The sequence below is a fragment of the Theropithecus gelada genome, chromosome 16 (genome assembly GCF_003255815.1).
Source record: "Theropithecus gelada isolate Dixy chromosome 16, Tgel_1.0, whole genome shotgun sequence".
In the NCBI taxonomy this organism is placed as follows: domain Eukaryota; kingdom Metazoa; phylum Chordata; class Mammalia; order Primates; family Cercopithecidae; genus Theropithecus; species Theropithecus gelada.
The window spans coordinates 42,297,401-42,324,026 of NC_037684.1; the positions used below are offsets into that span (position 1 = coordinate 42,297,401).

The 26,626-nt window shown below is 38.4% G+C and overlaps 1 protein-coding gene across 3 annotated transcripts in view; it reads right to left on the reverse strand.

The window, feature by feature from the left end:
- Window positions 1–520: 520 nt before the first annotated feature.
- The window catches only part of ABCA8 (ATP binding cassette subfamily A member 8), a 79,108-nt gene continuing 53,002 nt past the window's right edge, over window positions 521–26,626 (reverse strand). Inside the window, exons 20-38 of one of the 3 annotated variants that reach the window (XM_025362789.1) lie at window positions 23,718–23,851; window positions 23,020–23,157; window positions 20,797–20,904; window positions 16,822–16,992; window positions 16,503–16,616; window positions 14,681–14,800; window positions 13,813–13,878; window positions 13,274–13,365; window positions 12,081–12,201; window positions 11,340–11,457; window positions 10,597–10,688; window positions 6,983–7,143; window positions 6,090–6,165; window positions 5,922–6,016; window positions 5,075–5,194; window positions 4,712–4,852; window positions 3,256–3,335; window positions 1,528–1,583; window positions 521–1,409 (exon numbers count right to left, since the gene is read on the reverse strand). In XM_025362789.1, coding sequence (XP_025218574.1) covers window positions 1,311–1,409; window positions 1,528–1,583; window positions 3,256–3,335; window positions 4,712–4,852; window positions 5,075–5,194; window positions 5,922–6,016; window positions 6,090–6,165; window positions 6,983–7,143; window positions 10,597–10,688; window positions 11,340–11,457; window positions 12,081–12,201; window positions 13,274–13,365; window positions 13,813–13,878; window positions 14,681–14,800; window positions 16,503–16,616; window positions 16,822–16,992; window positions 20,797–20,904; window positions 23,020–23,157; window positions 23,718–23,851 — 2,102 coding nt within the window. In that variant the 3' untranslated portion in view covers window positions 521–1,310. The remainder of the gene's footprint in view (window positions 1,410–1,527; window positions 1,584–3,255; window positions 3,336–4,711; window positions 4,853–5,074; window positions 5,195–5,921; window positions 6,017–6,089; window positions 6,166–6,982; window positions 7,144–10,596; window positions 10,689–11,339; window positions 11,458–12,080; window positions 12,202–13,273; window positions 13,366–13,812; window positions 13,879–14,680; window positions 14,801–16,502; window positions 16,617–16,821; window positions 16,993–20,796; window positions 20,905–23,019; window positions 23,158–23,717; window positions 23,852–26,626) is intronic. The other 2 variants (XM_025362788.1, XM_025362787.1) reach the window with 2 other exon arrangements.

Sequence of the window (26,626 nt, forward strand, 5' to 3'; positions counted from 1 at the left end):
AGTTACTTGTCCCTTTGAACACAGATTTGCATATCTAAAAATAAGAAGGGTTTAATTCCTGAAATCCACCCCAACTAGCAGCAATGGAGTACATTAAGGCTTGACAGGGTTGTAGGATTTACTCCAAATGTATATATAAAAAATAAGACTTATATTTCTTGGTATTCCAAATCCCAGCATATTTCTGTATAACACAAAAGTTGAATTAGACAGACAAAGTTAAGCCCAAGCAAATAGAAATGTGAGTATTCTTTTCTATGTTAACTGTCTGGTTTTATGGCTGTAAACGTGAAGGAGTGCAGTACCAGGAAGTATGTAGAGTTGGTGTTTCATTGTTATACTTGGTAAACAAGGGTAATAATTAGGCTAATATCCCAAACGTTAGCTTAAATAGTATAGCAAAAAATTCTATTATGGGTCTTAAAGTCCAGTAATTATGCTTATATTAGAAATTATTTTTAATGAAATTTGTAAGTAGGAGGCCACCGAGTTAAGAAAAAGACACATGAAATAGAAAACATATTTCAAAACTACATATATGAGGTTTATTTCACATTTTATACCTACTCAGTCATGTGACCTGTTGCTACATTTATGAACTTTCTGAAACCAAGTGACACATATCCACAAAAGATCAGTTACAATATAGACATCTATATTTAAAAGTCCAATGAAAATGGCACACAGTTGGCTTACAGAAATAAAAAAAGTACAATATATTTGAAATAGTAGGTTTTTGGTTTTCAGTTTATGCCTACATCTGGTGTTAGCTGTGGAAATGTTATCAACTATATTGATATCCGATACTATGACCCACGACATTTAGTATTTTTAGCAATAAGAAACACACTTAAATCTATTTCAAAAAGTATGACATGTTAAATTCTTAGGAAAATATCAACTTTACAAAGTATCAAACACCCAGAAGAGTAAACGCATGAATTTCTGTCTAGGTTAGAAAAAAAAATGTTTAAAGATTTTTATTTAAAAAATTTAAACAAAATTTGTTTAGCATATCTACAAACTTATACCATCATATAAAAGTAAATTTGTTTATTCGGTATGAAACAGAAAAATGGAACCAGGGTGGCCTGCAGAGATACAGAGGCTGTGAGAGGAGGTTGGCTTAGTCAAATGCCTCTGTCCACACTGACACGGCACTTACCCATCACCCATATCTCCTTCCACCACACGAAGAACCATTTCTGTACTTATAATATAGTTTCTAAAAATAGAACATTGATGCTATAAAAATAAATGTATTAAAAAAGAACACCATGGGTTTAAACAGGAACACAGAATTTGGGGTTTTAAGGCTCTTCCTTGGGGAGGAGCTTCCACTTCACCGAGGAATCAAAATCCTCCTCAAAATCACCCAGCTCCTGCTCCTTGGAGAGCTCCAGGAAAACCTGAAAGGGAGGGAAGAAATAAAGAGAGGAGAATAATGCCATACTGTCTTTGCAGCTCCAAGTGAATATATTATACACATATACCATGGATGATACAGAATCACTAAGAGTGACCCACCTGCTCCAGGGTAGACTGTGAGAGGCTGTACTCCTCTAGGTCAAAGCTCTGTTTAACTGCATAGGGATGAACATGTATTAGTTCACATATTTCATATCTAGAGGTCTCATACACCAGCATATAGTGCAAAGGATATGTATTTTTAAAATCTTCAATAAATAGGTTAAGGTAATATTCATTCATGTCTTAAGTACATCATTCAGTTAAGAATACACCAATGCATTTATTTAGGTTTGGGAAAAAAAGTGCTTGGACTATGCTTGTATGTGGTGCAGTTTTTGTGAACTGTATTTAAAGGATAAAATGGTACTGAGTAAGCTTTCTTTCCTGCCTATGAGCCAGTGGGTTTTGCACATTCAACACAGAAAGAGGTGGAAGCCAGGCACATTTTGAAAAGGCTTGCATCAGAAGGTTATAGAGGAGGATTTGTGAGCTGTTTTAGAGAGCAGGTATCTTCACGGACCGCTATCCAAAAACCATTGCAGCTTCCCCTGATTGGGTTAGAAACTGTTCTTATTGACCAAAATAGACTGGGAGAGGCAGTTAGGGCTCTAATAGGAGCTCGGCAGATTGGAAATATGCCACCATAAGTTTCAGGTCAGTACTGGGCTTGTTGCCAACCTGGAGAGTGCTGTGAATGACCACATGGCCCAGAAAGTTGGATTGCTCAGATCCATCAGAGCATGAAAAGAAGATGCATTACTGTGACCACAGATGCTCTCAAGGAGAGAATCAGACCATTCCTGATGCTCTAGGAAGTTAGACAATTCCTCTAGAACTAGAAGACCTGAATCTCTTCCTTAGGGCAGGGGATAAGCAAGCAAAGATATATCACTGAGCAGTGACAATGAAAATAGCATAACAAGGGGGTTCTGACTAGCACAGTTCAGAGTAGCAGAGTTAATGAGCTAAAATTGCAAGGAAAACATGAGCCTGTGATGACAGATGCAGGGCAGTTAGTTTTTTTTTGTTTTTTTTTTTTGTTTTGTTTTGTTTTTTTGAGACGGAGTCTCGCTCTGTCACCCAGGCTGGAGTGCGGTGGCGCGATCTCGGCTCACTGCAAGCTCCACCTCCCGGGTTCACGCCATTCTCCCGCCTCAGCCTCCGAGTAGCTGGGACTACAGGCGCCCGCCACCACGCCTGGCTAGTTTTTTGTATTTTTAGTAGAGACGGGGTTTCACCATGTTAGCCAGGATGGTCTCGATCTCCTGACCTCGTGATCCACCCGCCTCGGCCTCCCAAAGTGCTGGGATTACAGGCTTGAGCCACCGCGCCCGGCCGGCAGTTAGTTTTAAAATGTGACAGATGCGAGGAGATTGTTTCAACGACCAGACAGGAGTCAGTTTCTTAATATACAGCCTAAGACAGTAAAATAATATGCTGGTCCATGAAAATTTAATTTTACATATATATGCATAGACATTTCGAAGAAAAATTTTCTTAAATGCATATATAAATGAGTTTTGACTTAGGTTGTACCAATATATGTGAAAAATATATGACAAAACCCCACAAAGCAAGTGAAAACAATCACTCTCATTATCTCCTGGCACAGCCACAGAGAATCCCTCTAGTTCCTTGATTTTGGTCTTACTAAAATTCAATTTGAGACTGTAACTTTAAAATTTAGTGCATTTTGTCACATTTCATTTTTGTCATAAAGATGATTATTTTACAATTCGAAATTATCTTCTTTCCAGGGTCTTATTTCAAAGTCATATTTCTTACCCTTCTCTAATTTGAAGAAAGCTTGGGCTAAAGGTCTCACATCTTCCACTGGCAACTTATAAACCATCAGAGAGGAGTACCTGAGAGGAAAGATCAATGGAACAGAATAGAGTGCCATATTGTTTTGATTTGTGTAGCTTTGTATATGGGTTGTTATTTCTATAAATGAGAGTCAGTTTGGTGTAGGAAAAAAGGGTAAGGTGAGTCGATATTAATCAAAAGGAAGCAGTTCACAAGGAGAACTGGGGGAAGGGAGTGTAATACTCAGACAGTTTAGTGTTGTTGGCCCCTTGGATGGAAGTGAGTAGGGACTGTCCAGATGATATTTCAAGATTTGCAGAAGTCACCTTCCACCTTATTTTCTAACTGAATACTTGATCTTCAACTTCAGCCTTCAACGAGGAACTTATACTGCATAGTTTCTTAAAGTTCCTCAAATAGGGTGGAAATCTAGATATATTTCCCACAAGTCAAATATCTCTCCTTCTCCTCCATCCTACTCAAATTGCCTACCTAATATAGGATAATGTAATTGAGCCTCTGGTTAGAAGAGCAGGAATTCAACACCAAAAATGTAGGCAACAACAATTTTTAATATTTTGTTTCTCGGATAAATGTTTGTCTTTTCATCATTTGAAAATTAGGAAGATGTACATTTCATTTCATAAGACATCACTACAAATGTTTATGGTGCATCATTCTCACCTATTTTGCTTATTCCTTGTGGCTTCATGATGTATTTCTATACAGCCAAGAGCTGGACATTGAATTATAGCATTGCTTTTCCATTTATATTACACTGTAGAAATATATTTTCCCATATTGTTATTATTATGACTTATTTCTCCTTGTTGTTATTTTTCTCACCTAACTCCTAAATTATCTATCATCTGCTATAAATTCTAGGTGTTAAAAATGATCCTAAGGCTACTCTTTAATTTTTTTCTGTCTATGAAAATAAATACATCGGGATGGTGCTGTTACCAGAATTTACATAAAATTGGAAATGTTAATTGATTTGAAATAAAATAATTAGGTTTACCTCTTGGTTCTGCCACTTGTTAACTCCTTATGTGACCTAACCTGTCTCTCGGTTCATTTCCTCTTAATAAAGATGGTAATCAATTTCAATTACAAAGGTCCCTGTAAAGGTCCCTCACAACCCTTTTTTGAAGTCCACTCACTTTTTGCTGGAATAGTTATGTCTACACTGAAAAATCTCTGTAAGTTTTGGATAAGATAACACAATACCAGGACAGTCCCTGGCACATAGTGGGACCATGACACTTGCTATATCAGCTCTTACGTCTGCTGTCTCTTCTCTGGTTTACTTCCTGCAGAATCCAACAAATAATCCCTTTCTTTTAGGTTTTCCTTTTGAATGACTATGAGTCAACGTAACTGACAAGTAACATTGAACATTTGGTACCATCTCCAAAACAACAACCACGTTTACCTTTCCTGTCGAGCAGCCTGGGGGAAAAGCCTCAGGATCTCCGCGTGGAGGGGCTCCACTTGTGCCAGGTTCTTCACCTTCATCTCCAGCAGGTAATCTTTGCCAAATTTGCTTTTCAGGTGTTGGATGGAACCGATACATCTGGAGGTAGGAGGAGGATGAGGTCATATGAGAAAGGAGAAAAAAAAAACATTCAGTATAATGTTTGAGAACCTTGATTTGCTGCTAGCATTGTCTCAAGGTCCCTATTGTTAGACCTGGCACAGTCATTTCAGCTGTTTTCAGTGATCTCTCCCTGCCCACAGACAACATTTTCCAGCAACGCACCTTGGGCTCAAGTGTGGGTCCAGGACAGGCACTCACCTCAACCTCCCGGACACCATGATGGCCACTCGGTCACACACAGCCTCAGCCTCTGCCATGTAGTGGGTGGTCAGGAGGGCGCCCCTTTCCGTGTTTCTAAAGGTGGCCCGGATGGCCTGCCTATAATGTCAAGAGATGATTTGCAATTTAGGAAATCCTCTAATTAATCAGAAAGAGATAGAGAAAAGAATTTTTAACTGGCATGCATGTGAATAATTAGCAAAAAGAGATTAAGCAAAAGAGGGTTGTTGGTAGGGCAGATAGGATGAGGAAGGGCAAGCTAGGTGAGGGCTGTTAAACTGGAATCATGCATTGGAAGAGGGGTGTTTACAGAACACAACATTCATTACAGGGTTGTATTCAAAAAGAAGCGCTAAGCAAGAGAGGCTTGTTTATGAGAAGTCTGTGTGAAGGGGAACAGAATGACATAAAATTTAACAACAGCATCTCACGACCTAGTGAGAAGAAAATAAATGCACAGCAAACGCACACAATGACAATCACCTTTACACCTTAATGAGAACTACTTTTCTCATGCTCAGTACGGAACACTATGTGATTGTGATCCAGAAATGCACCTAAAAGATCAACTGAGCACTTATGAAACTCAAGAGTGAGACCTACGGGCCCTAACAATGGTAATTCTTTCTTCAATAAGAAAAGTTTATAAAATATTATCAGGGAAAGATTTTTTTTTCAAAGTATTGGTTTTACAAGTGACATTGATAGTTTTTTTTTTTTTTTCCTCCACAAAAAAGTTTAAAGGACAATTTTTACAGAAGAAAAATGGTTCACAAACTCCATGCAAGTCATCCACGCTGGCCCTGACCGTGGTAATGTTCCTCACCACATTTGCTGCTGCCCCTCGGGGTCCATCCCGGTCGACGGTTCATCCAGAAGTACCACTGATGGGTTCCCCAGGATGCTCAGGACAAAGCACAGCTGCAACGGGAGGAAGAGCCCATCTGGTTCCCATCTATGGCACTTGCAGAGCAACACCAAGCCCTGCCCGTACCTTTCGCTTTATTCCCTCTGACAAGGTCTTCACAGGAGACTTCAGCTGGTCCTGCAGCTTGAGTGCATCCACTAACCTGAAGGAAACAGGAGAGCTGTACAGTCTTCTTGACAAGGCAGAAGTAGATAAGAGGATAACCCAAGCAAGGGTAGAGGAGCAGAGCTCAAAAACGCAGTTCTGGAAATACATGTGGTGGTGTTGGGGGCAGTATGGGGGAAGGAGGGGTGATATTACTGGCTGACTTGCTCCTCCACAAAAGATAACGTTGCCTTTTGAAGAAATAGAAGGACATGTCATTATATCCAAATAGTTGTTCTATGACAGTCCAAATTTTAGTATTTTCTATACATTTTAACAATGAATAATTACTTTTTAAATTTTAAATTTTATTATTACTATTATTTTTGGGGACAAGGTCTGACTCTATCCCCCAGGCTGGAGTGCAGTGGTGCAATCTTGGCTCACTGTAGCCTCTGCCTCCTGGCTCAAGCCATACTCCCACTTCAGTCTCCCAAGTAGCTGGGACCACAGGTGCACACCACCATGCCGGCTAATTTTTGTATTTCTTTTTTTTAAGAGATGGGGTTTCACCAAGTTGCCTAGGCTGGTCTGAAACTCATGAGCTCAAGCAATCCACCTGCCTTGGCCTCCCAAAGTGCTGGGATTAGAGGCATGAGCCACTCCGCCCAGCCTTTTTAAATGTTCTTATTTAATATGAGAAAGAAACTTAACACTTTGACATCCAGGAAAGGAGTTTCTAGTTGTAAATCTACCCAGCGTGACCTGGGTCAGCATTCAGAGTCTCCCATCCTGAATTTCCTGTGAGGGTCATCACTCCCAACCTTCCCCTCCACCTCCCTTGGGTATAGAACAGATGTGGCTCCTCTGTGTACCGTGTGATGGCAACGTCGGCATCCCCTTTCCTCAGCCCTTTCACGGCGGCGTACACCTCCAGGTGCTGCCTCACTGTCAGGTTGGGCCATAGTGCGTTCTCCTGAGGGCAGTACCCCAGGAACTCCAGGGCATCCCCTCCGCTGCTCCCTTTCAGTACCACCTGCAGATGAAAGTTCCCTCTCAGAACCTACATTATGCACTCCTTCTTTGGTTATATCCATGACATCTTTCTCTTCACAAACCTAGAAAAACTAGAGGAACTCTAGGACCTCATTGGATTTAATAATCTGTAATCATTTTGCATTGGAGAAAGGCTGTCAGAGAGCAAATACATGAAAATAAGTGTGTCCACAGCCAACAATCCTATCTCAGCTGAAAAATCCAATATCCCATAAATGTGGTGCCTGTCCATCCTGGCCAACAGTTGATATCAATTTTTTAAAATCACTGTCAAAATGAAACATATTGATTGAGTTACTATTTAACTTCACTCATGGATCAACATCTTTTGAGTACCTCCTATGTAACGAGTGCTATGTTGCCTGTGGGTACAGTGGAGGGTGGAATAACTAGTGCCTCTGTTATCAGGAGTTTTCATTCTACTGAATGAATCAGGCAATAAACAAGTAGAAAAATCAATACACAGAGTAAAGACAGATCAAAAGTTGTGCTGTTGTGGAAATTCAGGAGGCTGGGGTAGAGAACAACTGGGGAAGTGACAGTAGGTAGGGTAATTAGAAAGAGCCTGTCTGCTGAGGGGCCATTTCAACAAAGAGGAGAAGATGCTAGTCATGGAAAAAAGGCAAAAGGCAAGGAATTTGGGGCAGAGCAAAAAGCAAGACCAAAGCCCTGTGCAGGGATGAAGCTTGATGTGGAAGCTTGACGGGGAGGACAAAGATGAGGCAGGAGGGACAGGGAAGCCAGCTCCTGCAGCTACCCGCAAGACAAGGAGGGTTGTGTCTTTCCAGCCATAGAGCAGCAAGTGGTCACTGAAAGTATTTAATCAGGAGAATGCATGGATTAAGACAAACTCACACTGGCTGATCCAATTAAGCTCATTTTGTGACACTCAAATGGCTGGCTTTCTAGTTCAGATCAGACTTACATTTTAAAGGATTTCATTCCAATGTATTAATGAGCAGTTATCTCCTTTCCTCCCATGCTTAATGAGGAATAAAATACCGACTTAGAGCCCAGGTGGTGACTGAGTTGGAGGGTGTCCATGATTGAAGTTAAGGGCTAAGTTAGAATTGGCCAAGCCACCAGCAGAGAGGCATCTTCATGAACATCTGCTCTCACCGTGGCTACAGAGGGATTGTAAATGTCCGTTTTCTCTTCTTTGTTTAGTGGGATATTTGTCAATAGCATTCCAAGCTGTCTTTTCCTTTCTTGCCTTGACTACTAGCCCCTTTCCCATGGTACAGTTCCACAGCTATCTGCCTTATATTCTGTTCTGTACTTCCTCTGGACATTCTTTGTAAAAGAGTTCTTAAGGTTTTCTATTTTCTGCCATAGAATTTGGGAGAAAATGTTTTATCTCTACCACATGATGTCTCTCTTAGATAAACCTGAGTTCTTTTTCTGTTTGCCTAGCCACCTTATACAACTAAATTGCAAGTACAATTAAAGTCAATTTCACCTCCTTGTATCTCATTTTTGATATATTTCTTGAAAACACTCACAAGAAACAGTTGCATTTGCACAAAAATGTATGTTCCAATAACTAAGCACTTTGTGAAGGACAACTGTCTAATACAGGTTTTTTTTTTGTTTTGTTTTGTTTTAAAGTTTTACTAAGTATTACATACTGGAAAGACAATGCTCACTAAAAGTGCAAATCCATGTGACTGATGGCAGTATAAATAGGATTTTATGAATTCTGGCATTAATTTCATCTCTGATGCTGGACATTCTCTCTTAATGCCTTTAATAATTACCCCTTGAAGGTGGCCACAGCCTGTCTGCAGCTGCTGCTGTGAAGATGCCATCTGCAGCAAGGGAGACGTCTTAATGCCTTTAATAATTACTCCTTGATGGCAGTGACAGCCTGTCTGGAGCAGCCACAGCGAAGATGCTGGCTGTAGCAGGGGAGGTGTGACGGGGGCTGTGTACTCCAGTGGGCTGGTGGGGGCCAGAAACAGGTGGGAGCCTTGCCCTTTACTGAATTGGGGCATCCTTTACTGAATCTCAGGGGCTGGTGCATGCTCCAATTTTGGAGCAAAGTTGTGGCTGAGCCCAGGTGCTGTTGCAACCCTGCTTGGTGTGTACACACCCAGGGTGGCACCAATATGCCAGCCTCCTGCCACCTCAGCCCCCTCTGGACTTTAGGCCCTGACAAGTGTGAGAGGGAGGCCAGGGGGGTGCTGAGGGCAGCTTGGCACAGACCTGCAGGTGCCCCTCAGCACAAACAGCCTGGATGCTATAGATGGCATGTTGATGGCAGGAGGCACACAGGCTCCTGGGTAGAAAGGGGTGGTTCTCTGGTCAAACCCCACCTTCAAGACAAGGAAGGCCTGAAGTCTGGGGGCCAGGCTGCCAGTTCTAGGTGGAGTCTGTGGCCCAGAGTGAGAACTTATGGTGCTTTTTCCAGGCCTGCCCAAGGCTACTCATGGACCAGTTGGCACATACTTCCTCGTTTCTGAGCCCATAAAAATCCCGGACTCAGCCAGATTCACACAGACATAGGGACTACCAGCTGCAGAAAGGTGCTACCCACTTTGGGTCTCCTCTCTAGTAAGGGCTGGACACTCATCAAGACGACCTACCTGCAAATAGGAGACCCACTTTGGGTCTCCTGAGAGCTATTCTGTCACTCAGTGAAGCTCCTCACCTCCAGTTGTCCATATACTTCATTCTTCCTGGACATGGGACAAGAACTCAGGACCTGCCAAATGGTGGGACTGAAAGAGCTGTAACACAAACAGGGCTGAAACACGCCCCCTGCTTGCCATGTTGTGGGCAATGAGGAGAGAAGAGCTGCAGCCCTTCAGGGATCCCAGGCTTAGGGGCTCCCCGAGCCAGGGCTGTGACACCCTCTTTAGGACTCTGTGGTTCCTGGCACTTCCAAGCTTCTGGGTGCCACCACGTTTTTTGGTGCCTGCAGTGGAAGCTGCTTGCAGTATGCCTGGTCCAGCCACAGCCTTACATGGAGGTGGTGCCTGTGCCTGTGCCTGGAGCTGCCTGCCCTGCCACAACCAGCATGCCTGGCTGTGTGCAGCAACCAGACCCCATGCTTGCTCACACACCCATCACCACTCTATGCCTGGCTCACTCTTGGCAGGCTTGGGATCCAGGCTGGTGGCATGAACAGAGTGCAGCCTGCTGAGCTGAGTGGGCAGAAAGAATGCAGTGGGTCTGAGCCAAACTTGGGCAAAGGCACCACCAGCTCCAGAGGTTTTGACTGGAAAAGCGACACCCTAAGGATTCTGTGACACCCTTTCAGTGCTTAACTTTTATGTGCATTTACGTGATAATTCATGAATTTATTCTCCTGTGTATTCATTAATCACTTCAGTTATCTAATGATTAAGTGATATTTGTTGTTTTTAAGGTCATCGAATCTTATAAGTCTATTTCACCATTAAATAACATATTTTCCACATAATTCACCTACCTGTCCAGCAGTTGGTTTTGTGTCTCCAGTTATCACCTTAATGGAGGTGCTTTTACCAGCTCCATTGTGTCCTAATAATCCTAAAACTTCACCTGAAAAAAAGGTTACACTTAATATTAATCTATTTTAATGGTAACATTAAGAGTAAAACATGGTTGAAGTCTCACAATGTGACAAGCATTTGCTATTAGTTGTCATTTAATTGTTACAACCACCCTGAGAAGTTATTGTAGCGCCTTCTTTTGCTGTTGGGGCAGAAACTCTCAATGATGGGGTTACCTGTGCAAAGTCACACTGATGGGAAGTGGCAAAACCACTCTTGGAAGCCAGGTGTGTCATATTCTGTCTCCTGTGATTCTAACTTTGGTGCAATATTGGCACAAACTGAGGTCATCTAACACTTGCTGGCCAAGCCTTCAGAGTGTGCTAGTACATCTTGTCAGTTCTCTTGTGAAAAACAATGAACATTAGGAAATCGATTGTGTTCATTTAATAAAAATGTTATGACTTCAAAAGTTCATCTTATTAGAGAACTTATGGTTTCATTGTAGATGTGACTAGGCTCCTCTTCATGAGGTGAGTTAATTTAAGTTAGAAACGAAACATGTAAAGGAGGCTATCATTGTCACTCTCCTCTGGGTCTGCATGTGAACCAAGAGGTGGTATCCAGAATAATGCTCATTAGGAATCAGGAAGCTCTAAGGAGGGCTCTGAGCCAGCAGTGGAAGATCCCCATGGCCAACCTTTTCTAACACAGAAGGAGACATTTCTTGTGGCTATCTTATTCTTCCTCTTGGAAAAACAGCCTTTCCGCTTCCCCACATACTCCTTGCGTAGACAGCTGGCAATGATGACTGGCTTCTGTAAATGACAAGAAGTTATGTCAGACCTTAATTCTCTTCATTAGTTTTGAAACAAAATTCCATCTTCTCATTAGTTGGACCCTTTGTTGCCCCAGTCACGCATCAAAGAAGACCTTCTATTTGGTGACATGCTTCTTGGCCATGTCCCTAGCCTAACACTTGGTTTTGGAGAGGAGAGACTGTCATTTTCCTCTCCTGCAAAGCCAGTTTTTTTAGGAGCACATTATATTATACAGCTTGCCTGTCCTTTCAGAACAAACAGGGGCCATGAGACTTAGAGAAGCACTGATTATCCTCAAACAACAAAACAAATGCTGTGGGCTGGACCTGACCCTGAATTTGTACTGTGCACTTTCTCCAACAAGCAATGATGTTTGTTGCTTAGTTCAGTTTCTGAAATTCTTTGTTGGCTTTAATAATTTCTATTGCACTCTATTTTTAATTTATTCTAAGAAGAACAAAAGAGTTAATGTGACTTTTAGTCTGCTCATTTAATTGTAAAAATGATGACTACCTACTAAAATAGTGATCCTCATTTGTAAGGAATAGAGAAACTCAAAATCATTAAGAGAATTAGACTGGTAGACTGACTAGTGAAAAAACCTTTGTGTAATGTTTTACCTCATCAAAATTAGTAGAATTCAAGGCATTTGCTGTTCTCACTCTTTCCATCTGAACATCTTCATCTTCTCCTTCTGGTTCTTCTGGATTTTGACGCACATCACTGCTTCTTGGAGAAATTCTAGAGTCAAAACCGTCCATTTATAATTGATTTCTGGCTTTCATTTTTGTGTCAAAAGTTGCATTCTTTAAAGCTTATGTTTGAGCAGTACGAGCAATTAACAAACCATCATAATCTCCCTTCACAACTCCCATCCCCTTACAACCTCCTTGCTTATCTTATCTATAGAAATATGTTTTTTCAGTATCAGTTTTAACTTGAAACCTAATAGCTGGCAAAGAATTTTTATATCATAACTCAATGGAGTAATTTTTCTGGGAACCGTAGCTTTGACACCAACATGTTGACATCATTATGTTTTCATGGGGAAAATGGGCCAGAATATTTGTAATCAGGAGTTTCTAGCAAAATACAAGTTAGATGCTTGATCCCTCATTTCTTTGGAATATGTGGCATATTGACCTTTCCTCTCCATTCTAAGTCTGATCATAGCCAGGATATACTTATTCTAGTCTCTCTTCCCTTAAGTGCCTCCTTCATACTGATCTCAGAAGATTAAAGGTCTGCTCTCATCTTGGCAGTCTCCCATCCAACTTTCTGTAATAGCGAAAGATGAAACTGATGTGGTACGGGAGATACAGAGGGAGTAAGATGCTTATGGTTGCTCTTCTTTGTATGGTGCAAAAAATAGTCTCAGCTTTTAAGTCTCATTAATAACCGAACTGGTCTGTCATCCACCGGCTGGGATGCTCACTACCAGGAAAAGAACACAGCTATTGCTGTCCTTGGCCAGTGGATCATTCTGTTCCTTCCTCCTGGATGGACAGCATTTCTTCCACTGGCAATATACTGTTTGTTAGGTGGGACCGGCCACATTTAACTTTCCCCAGTGCTCCACTGTGGACAGTGGCAGACAGAGCCTTAATACTCCATGCTTCAGGTCTGTTTCTTCCATTAGATCATAACGTTCTTGGGTTTAGGTATCTGGATCTGCATTATTTGTATGCGTCCATGGTTCCTACTCCAGCCTATCCTAGCACACGGCACCTCTTTGTTAATGAATTGATTTATGCATGAAAAATATTTTATGATATTGATCAACAAAATAAAAATCTGATTTGTTTTTTCCAACCTAAAGAAAGGATCCTTTCTCATTGATTTCTTTCCAAACTTCCATTCCAGACATCGAAGAATAAAAAGAAAAATGATAAAATGAAGGAAAGGCTAGGAATAAAGAGAGACACATGATTAGAAACATAAAAAGATAATTGTTCAATATCAGAGATGTGCTATAAATAACTGGACTTCTACAAAAATGCATTCAGTGAAATAATTACAAATTTCTAATAACCTATCTAGCAAATTATGAAACTATCAAGTTCATTTTCAATCTTTTTTATAGGAACATAGGAAACAACTATAGTTATGTGATATCATTACTTTCTCATCTTCTCTAACAGTTGTACAGTGTCCTTAAAATTTGGGAGGCACATTAGCTAGCCAGTTGATCTTTGTAAAAATAATTCTTCCAGATTTTATAAGCATTATATCTCCTTGGGCTATAGATATCTGTATCTTTACCTTAATAAAAATGTTTCACAGTGTGTACAGGAATGAAAATTATTAAAATTAGTAAAAAGCGATAATTTTTAAAGAAGAGTGTGTTCTTACAATTAGGAATACCAGAAATGGCTGTACATCCATTCGTTCTTCAGACAAGAGAGAAGAAAAGAGAAGCTGCAAAAGAAAAGACAATTGCTAAACTGGGAGATTTTTGTTTCCTGAAATTTGTCCACATATATGTGAATTGGCCCTAAACAGCCCTGCTAACATTTGACCATGAATATCACATTAAGTGCCCTTTCTAAAGTGTAAAGCAAGGGGCTATCTTCTTTCCTCCCAAGGTCTATGAACTTTCGTTTGAAGCAATAGGATTTATCAATTACTAATCACATGGCAAGAGAATCCTGGAGATCCGTGCTAACCTCCCCAAACAGTGAGAGACAGTGTTCATTCTTCTCACACAGAACTTCACACACCTTCCCGTGCCTATTGTTTCTCTTTGTGAGGCCGCCTTCTCTACCTTTCCCCTTCCCATAGATACCTCTTCACTCATGTACTGTAACTTCCTGCCTTTTACAGAAGTACAGGTATCAGTCAGCCAGAAAAAAAGACTTTGCTTATATTGGGTGCTTCCTTAGAACTCTGAAATCCCAAAGATTAGGGACATTTCATTGGTTCCTTCTAAAGCCAAGCATATCAAGGAGGAAATAAGTCCCCACATGAGTGTAAGAACTACTCTATTTCCCACCACCCCTTAAACCCTTCCTCCCCATATATTAAGCATGACCAGATTTTCCATTACCAGTCAGCTGGAACATATTGTTTTATCTGGGAGAAAATTAATTGTATTCCATGAGGTAGAAATGTTTGAACCCCATGCACTTTAAATATGTTGTAGTAGACCTTCAACACTGGGCAAAGTTTCACAGTTGGTCATCAGTTTCAGGGGACTGGGACAGACTGTGTCATTACTTACGTGAGAAGATAAGAACAAACAGCCAATCATTGTGGCAGGTGGTATTAAAAAAGTGAAGATAAATGGAATATCACTTTCAAAGACAATGAACGCAAATCCAGCCACAGAGAATACAGTGATCTAAAAAAAAGCAAATATGAAGGTTAATCACCCTGAATTTCAATGTAAGTTCCAAATCGAGAGGCTCATCTTGAAGATATTAATAATTTCAACTTCAATCTCGCTAACCAAGCTGAAATCAGTATATCTCCATTAACAGTTTATTTTAGTGACTTAGCCAAATTCATTTGACCTAGAATTTCACAAATGAGATATCATTTGATAAATCTAGGATGTGATATGTAGAATTTCTTTCTGTTTTTTGTTTGTTTATTTTTTGTGATGGAGTCTTGCTCTGTTGCCCAGGTAGAAGTGCAGTAGTGTGATCATGGCTCACTGCAGCTTCAAACTCCTGGGCTCAAGTGATCTTCCTCCCTCAGACTCCCGGATAGCTGGTACTACAGGTGCATGCCAACACACCCAGCTAATATTTTTGTATTTTTAGTAGAGATGGGGTTTCACCATGTTGCTCAGGCTGGTCTGGAACTCTTGGGCTCAACCGATCCACTGACCTAGGCCTTCCAAAGTGCTAGGGTTACAGGTATAAGACACACCCAGCACCCATACATATAATATTTTAATTAAAGTAGATAAACTTTAAAAAATAAAAGTAGATGAGCAAAAATCTAAGAAAAAAATTGAAATTGATATCTAACAGGAATAAAACAACAAAAATAAAAGGTAAGACTTTGGTAACTATACCAATGGGGAAATAAAAGTATTTAACAACATGGAATGGCTTAAGCAGAAGTACTAAAATAGAAAATTTAGGGATAACAGGAAGTGATAGGTACACTGGAAGCCCTCATATTTTACCTTCTAATACACTGCAATGACTACTTAAAAGTTTTTGTACTTCTAATTTCTCTGCGTGCAAACCATCACCTTTATGGCTATCAAAGTATTCTTCCTGCAAGTTTATCTCTAATCCTATTTGTGTTCTGCACTATGAGCTTTTAAATTCTTCAGCACATCATTTAAGGGCAGCCAAGATTTTATTTTTTGCCATAACCAGGACCATGGCCATTGTGCACCTTGTTTTTTGTCTATATTTAGGCGAGATTATTACCAGTTCCTAGGATCAGCATGGGCTTTTCCTCTGCTGGATTTCTGTTCATTATTTCTATTTGTGCCTCATACTTCTCTCGGCTGAAATTTTACTCTTTTTCAGATTTCACCTTTTAAACAAAATCTCTACTTTCATTTTCATAAATGAATCTCTGTTTTTCATGGACCTCTTTATTATTCAGTTGTATAATAGACTTTTAAGATGGAAGATAACTCATGACTATTTTAATAAGTGGCTGCTTACTCGTCTGTTTATCTTCTGGGAGCTCTTTCAGGATTGAAACTGTCCATTTAATCTCTTTCCTCCCATTATCAGTCTTAACTTGGACACACTGCAGAAGTCAACAATTATTTATTGAATTAATAATTTACTTTTTGGCATCCTGAAATCATGGGAAATTAGAATAGATACTCTTAAATTATACACATTTTTCCTCCGAATTTAGACAAAAGAAGGGAGGCTTTATGGAATTAATTCTCATTAGGGTGTTTGGTGAAGCAATTTCTAGTTTTAACCATGCCAATAACTGAATTTGTACTCTTGTGTTTATTATAGGCCATAATATTATCATTCTACAGAGGGCAAAATTTAAAGGATTAGCTCAGAATTGTATATTAAATATATATAGTATACATCCACAATAAACATACTTACGATATAGAAACAAAACGACCAAATGCCACTATTTTTTCTCCCCTTGTGAAAGATGAAGGAGATCACGTATGTCATGAAGATAAGGGAAAAGGAATAACCGACAGCACATGGGATCTAAAATCAACAGGCATGTGAAGCTTAGTTAAATACAAATGCAATCAAGGAAAACATTTGGGATTCAAAACATTGTCATAGCCCAGAATTTTATAGTTATTTAATTTATGACCATATAAATATTGATAGAAATATTTCAAAATTTCAAATTAAATCACACAATGATTTTGTGAATATTGTCACTTACTTGAATATTGTCACTTACTTGAATAATATGAATTATTGTAAGTAGCATGTCTTCGACGTTTGAAATGTAGCTCATTAAATATATAAAAACGAAGACCAAGAAGTACAGGGAAACATCCACCAGCGCCTGTCCAAACCAGTAAGCAGAAGGGGAGAGTCCCGAAATCCGTAGCTGGGACCGAGCTCTGTTCTAATTAGCAGACAGCAAAGATACAAAGTTTGTGGCTTAAGAAAATGTGGATCATGCAAGGAACTATTCAAGCAAAATCTTTATTTGTAACAATTCTAGATTATGTCTACAAATGTAATCTGGACTAAGGGATGTGGATAGTTACAAACATAAATAACCAGTCTGCTGCTTTAATGAACTACACTGATGTTCATCACACACCTGGTAGAAATATGTAAAAGAAGACCTTAGAATAATCAAAGCATTGAACACTGCAGCAAACAAAGTAGTGATTTAATGCCTTACAGGGGGATAGGGGTGAATGGGATGGACAGTTTATTCCCTTAAACAACTACATTCTCATCACAGTGATTTCTCTCTCTCTTTTCTCTCCTTCACACACACACACAGACACATACACACACACACACATAATTGCTTTATCCTTTAATTGGAATAAAACAAATTGGGTTGTTCTGCCATAGTCCACATTCAAATATTTATCACTCATTCAAATATTTCTGTGTATCTACATAAATATAAATACATTTATAAATGTAAATGTATTTCACATTATTTGTCATTCTCTAAATAAACATACTAAATTACGTATTTTAAAACTACTTATGAAGTGATGTGGTTTTCAGTATAATCAATAGGTTTATACATGAAACTATTCTAACAGTTGTGAATTTTTTTCTTTTAAAAAATACTTAAATTGATTTGTTGATAGGCTTTGATGAGCTAAATGATGCTCCTGCCTGAGACATAATTTGACCTAAAGATTCATATCAGAGCCTGCCTACATCAGACACAGGTCTATGCAGGTAGTTGAACTGGTAAAGAATTGATGATTGACTCAACACATGAGTGGAGGCAAGAGAAGAATTAAGGATGATTTTGGGATCTTTAGGAAATGACTGAGCACGTGGTGCTGCTATTTATGGAGAAAGTAGTGAGGTGGGGGAATACATTCAAGTAGCTCTACATTCCATTCTGTTTTGGAAGCATGAAACTTGAGACATCTGTGTTGCCTACAGTGGAAATGCTGAGAACAGAGTTTGTATCAACATTGGAGGTCAAATTAGATACAATTAGAGATCTGGGGTAGAATCAGATCTGGGAGTGACCAGCTGGTAGAGGGGATTCGAAGCCATAAAGCTAGATGGGTTTGTCTAAGACAGAATGGCATCTAACATGAGAAGACAGCCAAGGGCCAATATCTGAGGATTTCCGAAATTAAGAGATTACATATAGGAATGAGAATCTCCAAAGAAGACAAACAACGGACAGTCTTAGGATAAACATGGTGAAATTACGGCATCACAGAAGCCAAAGAAAGAGTTCATGTGTCCTATGGAGGAAGTTTTAAAGCTTGGATTAACACCAGAATGACTTATAGTTATATCGTACTAGTAAATAGAATTTCTTGAGATTCCTGAATGTTCCACATGAAAAGGGAACATTATATAAATCGTATGCTCTTTTTGTGGGCACTAGAGAGACAGAGAAAACGAAACAGACGAAGATGACACAGTGAAGATGCTTACACAAGTTTTCATAGATTTTTCTCATGAAGTCACAAAAATGGGAGTTGGCCTGGGTTGATTAATCATATAAATTCATCGCCTGTGATTGCCACTCAAAATCTGGCTCCACTGCAGAACTACTGAATCAGAATCATCTTTTAAACAAGATGCTCAGGTAATTTGTGAACGCATTATAGATTCATTTGGATTAATGAGTGTCTGTAAATAAACATTTGTAAGTTGTCAGTTCAATATTGAAATTTTCTCTTATCTTTTCAAGTTCTCATATTTCCAAAAATATCATTTCCTTTTATTTCAACAATCTCTTTTTAATTTTGGGGGGTGTAATTCTCAAACAAGAAAAAGTACCCATATTAAGTACATAGTTGAATGAGGTCTGATGAATGCATATGTTTCTGTACCACCATCATAGGCAAGGTGTAGAAGAACCCCTGAAGTTTCCCATGATCCTTTGCAGTCAATAGCCTTTACCACTGGTTACAGGTGACCCCCCCATACCCCGAGCCTGCCTTCTGTCACTACAGATTAATTTTACTTTTCTAAGGATTTTCTATAAAGTAAATCATCCTAATTAAAAGTACCTAATTATTTGTGGTTATCGTTCCCTCAGTGTAATGGTTCTGAGACTTACCTGTGTTGGTGCATTTATTAGTTGTTCCTTCTGTTATACTGCTGAATAGTATTCCATTGTATGGCTATATTAGAATTTGTTTGTCAGTTCACTGCTTGGGGGACACTTGGGTATTTTCAAGTTGTTGGCTGTTATGACTAATGCTGTTCAGAACGTTAATGCTCAAGTGTTTATGTGGAAAGATGTTTTCTCTTTTTTTGAGTAAATACTTAGGAGAAGAATTGCTAGGTCATAAGAATAAGTATATTTTTAACTTTATAAGAAACAGCCAAATTATTTTGCAAAGTGATTGTACAATTTACAATCCCACCCACAGTGCATGAGAGGTCCGGTTTCTCCACATCTTCATAAACTCTTGATATTGTTGGTCATTCTAACATTATTAGTTTTATTGAGTGTGTAGAGCTATCTCATTGAGGCTATTTTCCTGATTACTCGTGACATTAACCATCTTTTTACGGGAGTATTTTCCATCTGTACATCTTCTTTGATAAAGTATATACACAAATACTTTGTCCATTTAAAAAATCAGGCTATCCTCTATTACAGGGGAATGAGAGTTCTTTACATATTCTTGATACAAATCTTTGTCACATATATAAGTATTGTGAATATTTTCTCCCAGCCTGTGGTTTGCCTTTTATTTTATTTTATTTTTAAATTAGTTAATTAATTTAATTTTTGAGATGGAGTCTCGGTCTGTTGCCCAGGCTGGAGTGCAGTGGCGCAATCTCAGCTCACTGCAACCTCCACATCCCAGATTCAAGTGATTCTCTTGCCTCAGCCTCTTGAGTAGCTGGGATCACAGGCGTGCACCACCACTCCCAGCTAATTTTTGTATTTTTAGTAGAGACGGGTTTTTGCCATGTCGGCCAGGTTGATGTCAAACTCCTGACCTCAGGTGATCTGCCCACCTCGGCTTCCCAAAGTGCTGAGATTACAGGCGTGAGCCACCAAGCTCAGCTGCCTTTTATTATTTATTGGTGTTTTACAAAGAGCAGAAGCTTTTAACTTTGATGAAGCTCAAGTTATCTTTTTTAAAATGGAATATGCTTCTTCTTCCCTATCTGAAAAATATTGCCTATCACAGGATCTGTGATTCATTTCAAATTAATTTTGTGCATGGTGTGACAGATGTTAAGAACATTTTTTTTTTTTTCAGAATGATACCAACTTGTTCCACCACAGTTTGTTGAAAAGTCTAATCTTACCCCCATTTAAGTCATTTGGTAATTTTATTGAAAATCAGTTGATATATGTGTGGGCTTATTTCTGAAATGTCTATTTCATTTAAAATATCTACATAATTATTCTTAATTAATACAACACATTCTTAATTTCTACAAGTTTGTAGTGAGTCTTGAAATCACAAGCATATTTTCCAGCTTTGCTTTTTTTTTTCAAAGTTGGTTTGTCTATTCTAGTTTGTTGGCATATCCAGATAAAGTTCAGAATAATTCTCTATTACCTATTTATCTATATATTTCAACTTATAAAACTTTCTTTTATTTTTATACCTTAGAATTTATGTCTGAATTGGCTGCTCAATTAAGCATGTATAAATATTCTTATGAAAAATCCTGTAAAATTACCTTCTGCTTCTGATTATGTAAAACAATGGAAGTTGCAATTACTCATTATTACCTTATAATCATCGATGCTGCTCATGGCAATGTAAGGTGGGCAACTCGATGTTAAAACCAGCCAGAACATGATATATGCCAAGAATCCGATTGGATTGGCCTGTCCATTCTGAAAAATCCAAAGAATACAATGAACTGAATGAAGAAATTTAAAGTTCATTTTCTGGAATACATTTTTAAAATTTTAGACTAAGTTTACATAATTCTGCCGTAGGTCCCTTTTGAGATTCCCAGACTCTTTCAATATCCTTCCAGTTTTGACACTTAACTTTTGGCTTTATACTCAAATTTACAGATAAGTGACTGAAGAAAATGAATGCACTGATAACATCTGGAAAACAATAAGAGCAAGATTTTTCTCTTTTCTTGCCTTATGATTCTAAAATGTATTTTGGTGCTAAATAATAAATTATAATTCACAGTTGACACATTCAATTTCTTAGCTGATCTTTATCTCAAATGTGGCAGCTTGACTCAACAAATATCTAACATTTTACGGCTACAGTGATGATAAATTTTTAAGTACATCATGAGATAATAGTTTTTTAAGTACATCATGAGACCTGATAAATATTGGTTGAAGATGCAAAAGTAGAGATGAAAACACTAGAAGGGAGAGCAAAAACACCAAGAAAACCTTTGCCCTAGTTCCATCTGTTGTTGCTCCTGTTTGTAACAATCTTTAAGGATAAAAGACCACAAACTCTCTTGAAAGCCAGTCCCATGTTATTTTCATGATTCACATAGTTGCTTCTTTGATTAAACACATCACTGAAGAAAGTTCTAACCAGAGCCTGGTGGTCTTCAGCCTGGTCACCAGAAAGACACTTGCTAACCATAGATGGTAAGATTACAGCTTATTGTCTGGTTGGTTCCAGAATGTTCTGAGCGCTGGGTAGGTTCAGCACTTAGTGGCTGAACTACTAAGTATATACACAAATGGTATATACAAATGGTATATATATACAAATATACAAATACTTTGTCCGTTTAAAAACTTAGGTTATCCTCTATTACAGAGGAATGAAAGTTCTTTACATATTCTTGATACAAATCTTGTCACATATGTAAGTATTGTGAATATTTTTCTCCCAGCCTGTGATTTGCCTTTTACTTTATTTTAAAATCAGTTCATTAATTTATTTTTTGAAATGGAGTCTCGGTCTGTTGCCCAGGCTGGAGTGCAGTGGCGCAATCTCAGCTCACTGCAACCTACGTATCCCAGGTTCAAGCGATTCTTGAACTTTGGGCAGGATAGAAGCAAGTTCTGAAACTCTGGGAAACTCTGACTTTGGGGGCAATGAGCAGGTAAAGTAGAATAGGGAATAAAATGAGTTGCTGGGGATATTGGTTAAAGTGACTATATTAGGCACATAAACACAAAGTCAGCTGAGCTGGTTGTTATCTAATTAACTCTAGTTGAAACAGGATATCTTGATAGATAGAAGTCTGAGGCAATTTGCCCAATTATTGTATACTGCTCTCAGAAACCAGAAAATTGAAAGATGTTAAAAATACATGATCTTTGTGTTCAAAGAACTCTCTGAAAGGGAGAAATGTATGTATACAATAACTAAAAAGGAATCATTATGAACTGTGATAGTTATTCTGGTTCTAAACTTAAAGGGCTGTATACATTTCGATTACTTGGACCTTTTTTAAAAAATAGATTCCCTCCTCTCACCACGCCCATGAGGAAAAGTGGTTTGATTGCTTTGGAGTAGGCCAGGGGAATTAATATTTTTGACAGGAATCTGCAGTAATTCTAATGTAGACAGTCTGCAATTCTAGCCTGAACTTAGTCATGAATTTCTTTTGTAAAATTTCTAAAAGTAATAATAAAGCCCCTTCCTTCTTTTATTCTTTCCTTCATTCTTTCCTTCCTTCATTCATTCCTTCCTTCGTTCCTTCATTTATTCTTTCCTTTCTTTCTCCTTTGTTTCATTTGTTCACTATTCTTGTGCTGGTCACAGTGATGTGTGATTTCATTTTTATTGCTTCATATTCTCTTTGAAAAATGTTTTGTTCGTTTTATTTTACTTTAAACAAATTGAAGCTCTGAAAAGGCATTGATTTTCCAAAGTCCCAGAACTAGAATGAGTCCAAATGTTAATTTATTACGCAGTGGTTTACTCAATTAAAACAAGATTCCAGCCCTTAAAAGGGTGATCTGGGAGATTCCTGTAAGAGGAAAGTCAGGAATTGTACCATTATATATACTTACCTCCAAAAATGTACTTCTTTCAGTTTGGATATGTATTGATGGTTTAACCATTCCAAGTAGCCCATTACTAACAATGTCCATAAGAACTGGGAAGCAATTCAATCTTTTGGCATTGCATGCTAATGAAAAGCTGTAATTCTAAAATATAACAAGTAAGGATATAAGTTCTCAAATATCTTCATTTTGTTCTCTAAAAAAGTCAAAATTTGACATTTAAGAGGTTATACTTTTCTTGTGGTGTCAAATAATCAAAGTAAAAAGCCAAACACTGTGTAAGTAAAACCAAACACTGTATAAGTAAATCAAAACATGTATATAGTAAAACTAAATCATGTAACTGATATTTAGGACACCAGATGTCTTGCTTGAGGTTAGCATCATATATTCAGTGTTTATTGTTTAAGAACAAAACAGAAGTTTTGGAATACATGTATCATAAAATCTTTGAGGGGAAACATGAAATTTGTGAACTTATGTATGGTCTTGATAGTAGGTATTCTAGAGTACGTATTTTGCTAATAGTTTGTGCCAGTAGACAATGACGGATATATGAATTATTTACACCAGTGAATACAATTCACTAATAAATGAAAACAGTATTTGCTTTTCATTTTTATTTCTTAAGTTGGAGGCCTGAGTATATTGATATTATGTTAGCTTTTCACATTTTTCAGAAAGATTATTAGAGACCTGCATACCTTTTCACTACCACACACTGTGATGGCTCCATTATAAGATGGGTCATCTGTGCCATTTCTAGTTCCAAATGCATCCACTTCTAAAGCTATGTTCTGGTGCTCCACAGAATGTATAAAGTCATCAATGCTTGCCCCTAAGGTGTAGTTAAAGATATTAGGTATCACAAAACTAAAAAAATTAATGTTAAGTTGTGTAGTCAAATTACAATTAATGTCATTAGGTGATGCAGTAATATGGACCATCAGGATATTTTCTACATAACATGCTTGTTAATGTGAATTAAAATATCTATTTATTTCTCACGGAATTCCTTCATGATATTTTTATTTGCTTATGATTATTATTAATGTGAAAGATTTTTTTTTAGTTCCAAATGTCTTTCAAAATAGATTTCTTTCTAGAATCTTGCAATGAATGGCCATAACCGATAAGGCTTTAATGATACAGATAACTTCTATTGATTAACCACCAAATTTGCTAAAAGTCATTTTACTACTGCTAGTTTATGAATTAATTTTCAAAATTTTCTTGATGCAGGAAGACAACATGTAGACTAGCAATGTGAGGAGCTCTGTAGACCTTCTCCCCAGAAAAACAATGATAATTATAAAAATTCCTAAAAAACCAACGAATTAAAATCTTTTGAAATTGTTCTAAGAGCATACAGCAAATGATGACACATTTATTTAATAAAATTTATTAAATCTCAGTAAGAACACTGAGAAATTGTGGCATTTGAGCCACAGCCTGATCCCTCCACTCCCCACTTCCTTCTCAGATCTGTGTAACAGAAGCTTCACTCTGAAAGGGTGTCAGCAACCATGCAGGGATCCTTCTTCCCCAAGTCCAGTTCAGGGCTATAGTATCTTCATGGGAGGGACTTCCCATCAACTTTTCTCATTTCCCCACATCTATGTTGCAGAAGATCAATACCAGGCAAGAGAGGCTAAGAGATCTGGAGTTCTCTTCCTCCACCCATTCCCTGATCCTAAGGTGGAAGCTCTACCCTAGGAATAAGAGGCCAAAAACACCGGGACACAATCATCCTTGTGCCATCTCATGTGTAGGACAGAGTTTCCATGACAGGAGAGGCAAGCTGAGAAGACCAGAGGCCACCACCCCTGCCAAGTACCCTGCTCATAAATCAGGGGCTCCACACCAAGAGAATCAGGCATGATCCATGCTTCCAGCTCTGAAGCAATGGTGAGATTCTTGTTTCAGGGGCAGTGGCAAGCCATAAGAACAGTACGTGCTGAAACTCTCCCTGAAGAAACTGACTTTAGTTGGAACAGAGTTTGGGGAAGTTCAGGCCTAAGAGTGCACTAAAAACCATCAAGATTTTGTTGGTAAGCAATTGACAGGAGATTGCAATTCACTCGGTTAAACCATACACCAGCTAAAAGTTTACTAGAGAGAGCAGCAAAACAGAGAGTTAAGAAGAGCCATTCTGTGGAGAGGACAAACCTCAACAACTGACCTCGAAAACTTTTCCTACAAACAAGACCATATTTATAGTAGTGCTCCCTTATCCATGGTTTCACTTTCTACAGTTTTAGTTACTTTTAGTCCACTGCAGCTCTAAAATACAACATGAAAAATTCCAGAAATAAACATTGTGTAAGTTTTAAATTGCACGGCATTCTGATCAGATGGATGAAATCTCATATCGTCCACTGTGCCCTGTGCAGGATATGAATCAGCCCTTTGTCTTGTGTGTCCACACTGCATATGCTACCTACTTATTAGTCACTTAGTAGTCACTTCTGTTATCAGAGTGACTGTCAAGACATCAGAGTGCTTGTGTTCAAATAACCCTTATTTTACTTAATAGTGGTCCCAAAGCACAAGAGGAGTAATGCTGGCAATTTATATATGTCAAAGAGAAGCCATATATTGCTTCCTTTAAGTGGAAAGGTGAAAGTTGTTGACTTAATAAGGAAAGGAAAAAAATTGTATGCTGAGTTTGTTAAGATCTACTCTGAGAGCAAATCTCTTCTGTAAATTGTGAAGAAGGAAAAAGAAACTAATACTAGTCTTGCTGTTGCACCTCAGACTGTAAAAGTTATAGCCACAGTGCATGATAAGTGCTTAGTTAAGATGGAAAAGGCAATACATTTGTGGATAAAAAACCTGAACAGAAATGTGTTCTCATGGATGGCCATTAGGTTTGCTGCTATCTATGACTTCAGACATCTGCTGGGGATCTTGTAATGTTTCAGATGAGAGGGAATTACTGTAATTGGATCAAACTGTGGAGCAATTTATGCATGTGGGCGTTTTTGAAAACAATAGGCCAATCAGCTTGCTACTGGTGGTGACTAACAACTGAATGTTATACCAGTGGAGTTAGCCAGTTTAATGGAGAGATCAGGGAAAGAGACAAAGAAAGGTCTGCCAAATCTATTGCCATCTCAGGGGAACAATGCACATGGCCAAAGTTGTGTCTCTGAAGAACAGCATCAGAGTTGTATAAAGTAAGGGAAATGAGCAAACAATAATAACAAGCTTCAAGACAAGTTGGTGATCATTATCCAAAGTTGTTACAATGTATGACTTTAAATGTTCAGTTTTCAACCAAAATTATGAGACATGCTAAAAAATAAGAAAGTGTCACCCTTATACAGGAAAAAGGTAGGCAACAAGAACAGCTTTTGGAAGACTGAGATAGCAAACTTGAAAAACAAAGACTTCAAGGCAGGTATTGTAAGTATGCTCAAAGAACTAAAAGAAAGCAAGTTTACAGAAGTGAAGAAAGGTATGATGACAATGTCTCATCAAATAGACTATACCAATAAAAAGTTTTTTAAATAATAAAGAACCAAATAGAAATTCTAGAGTTGAAAGTACAATAATTGAAATGAAAAATTCACTGAAGGAACTCAACAGTAGATTTGAATGATCAGCAGAA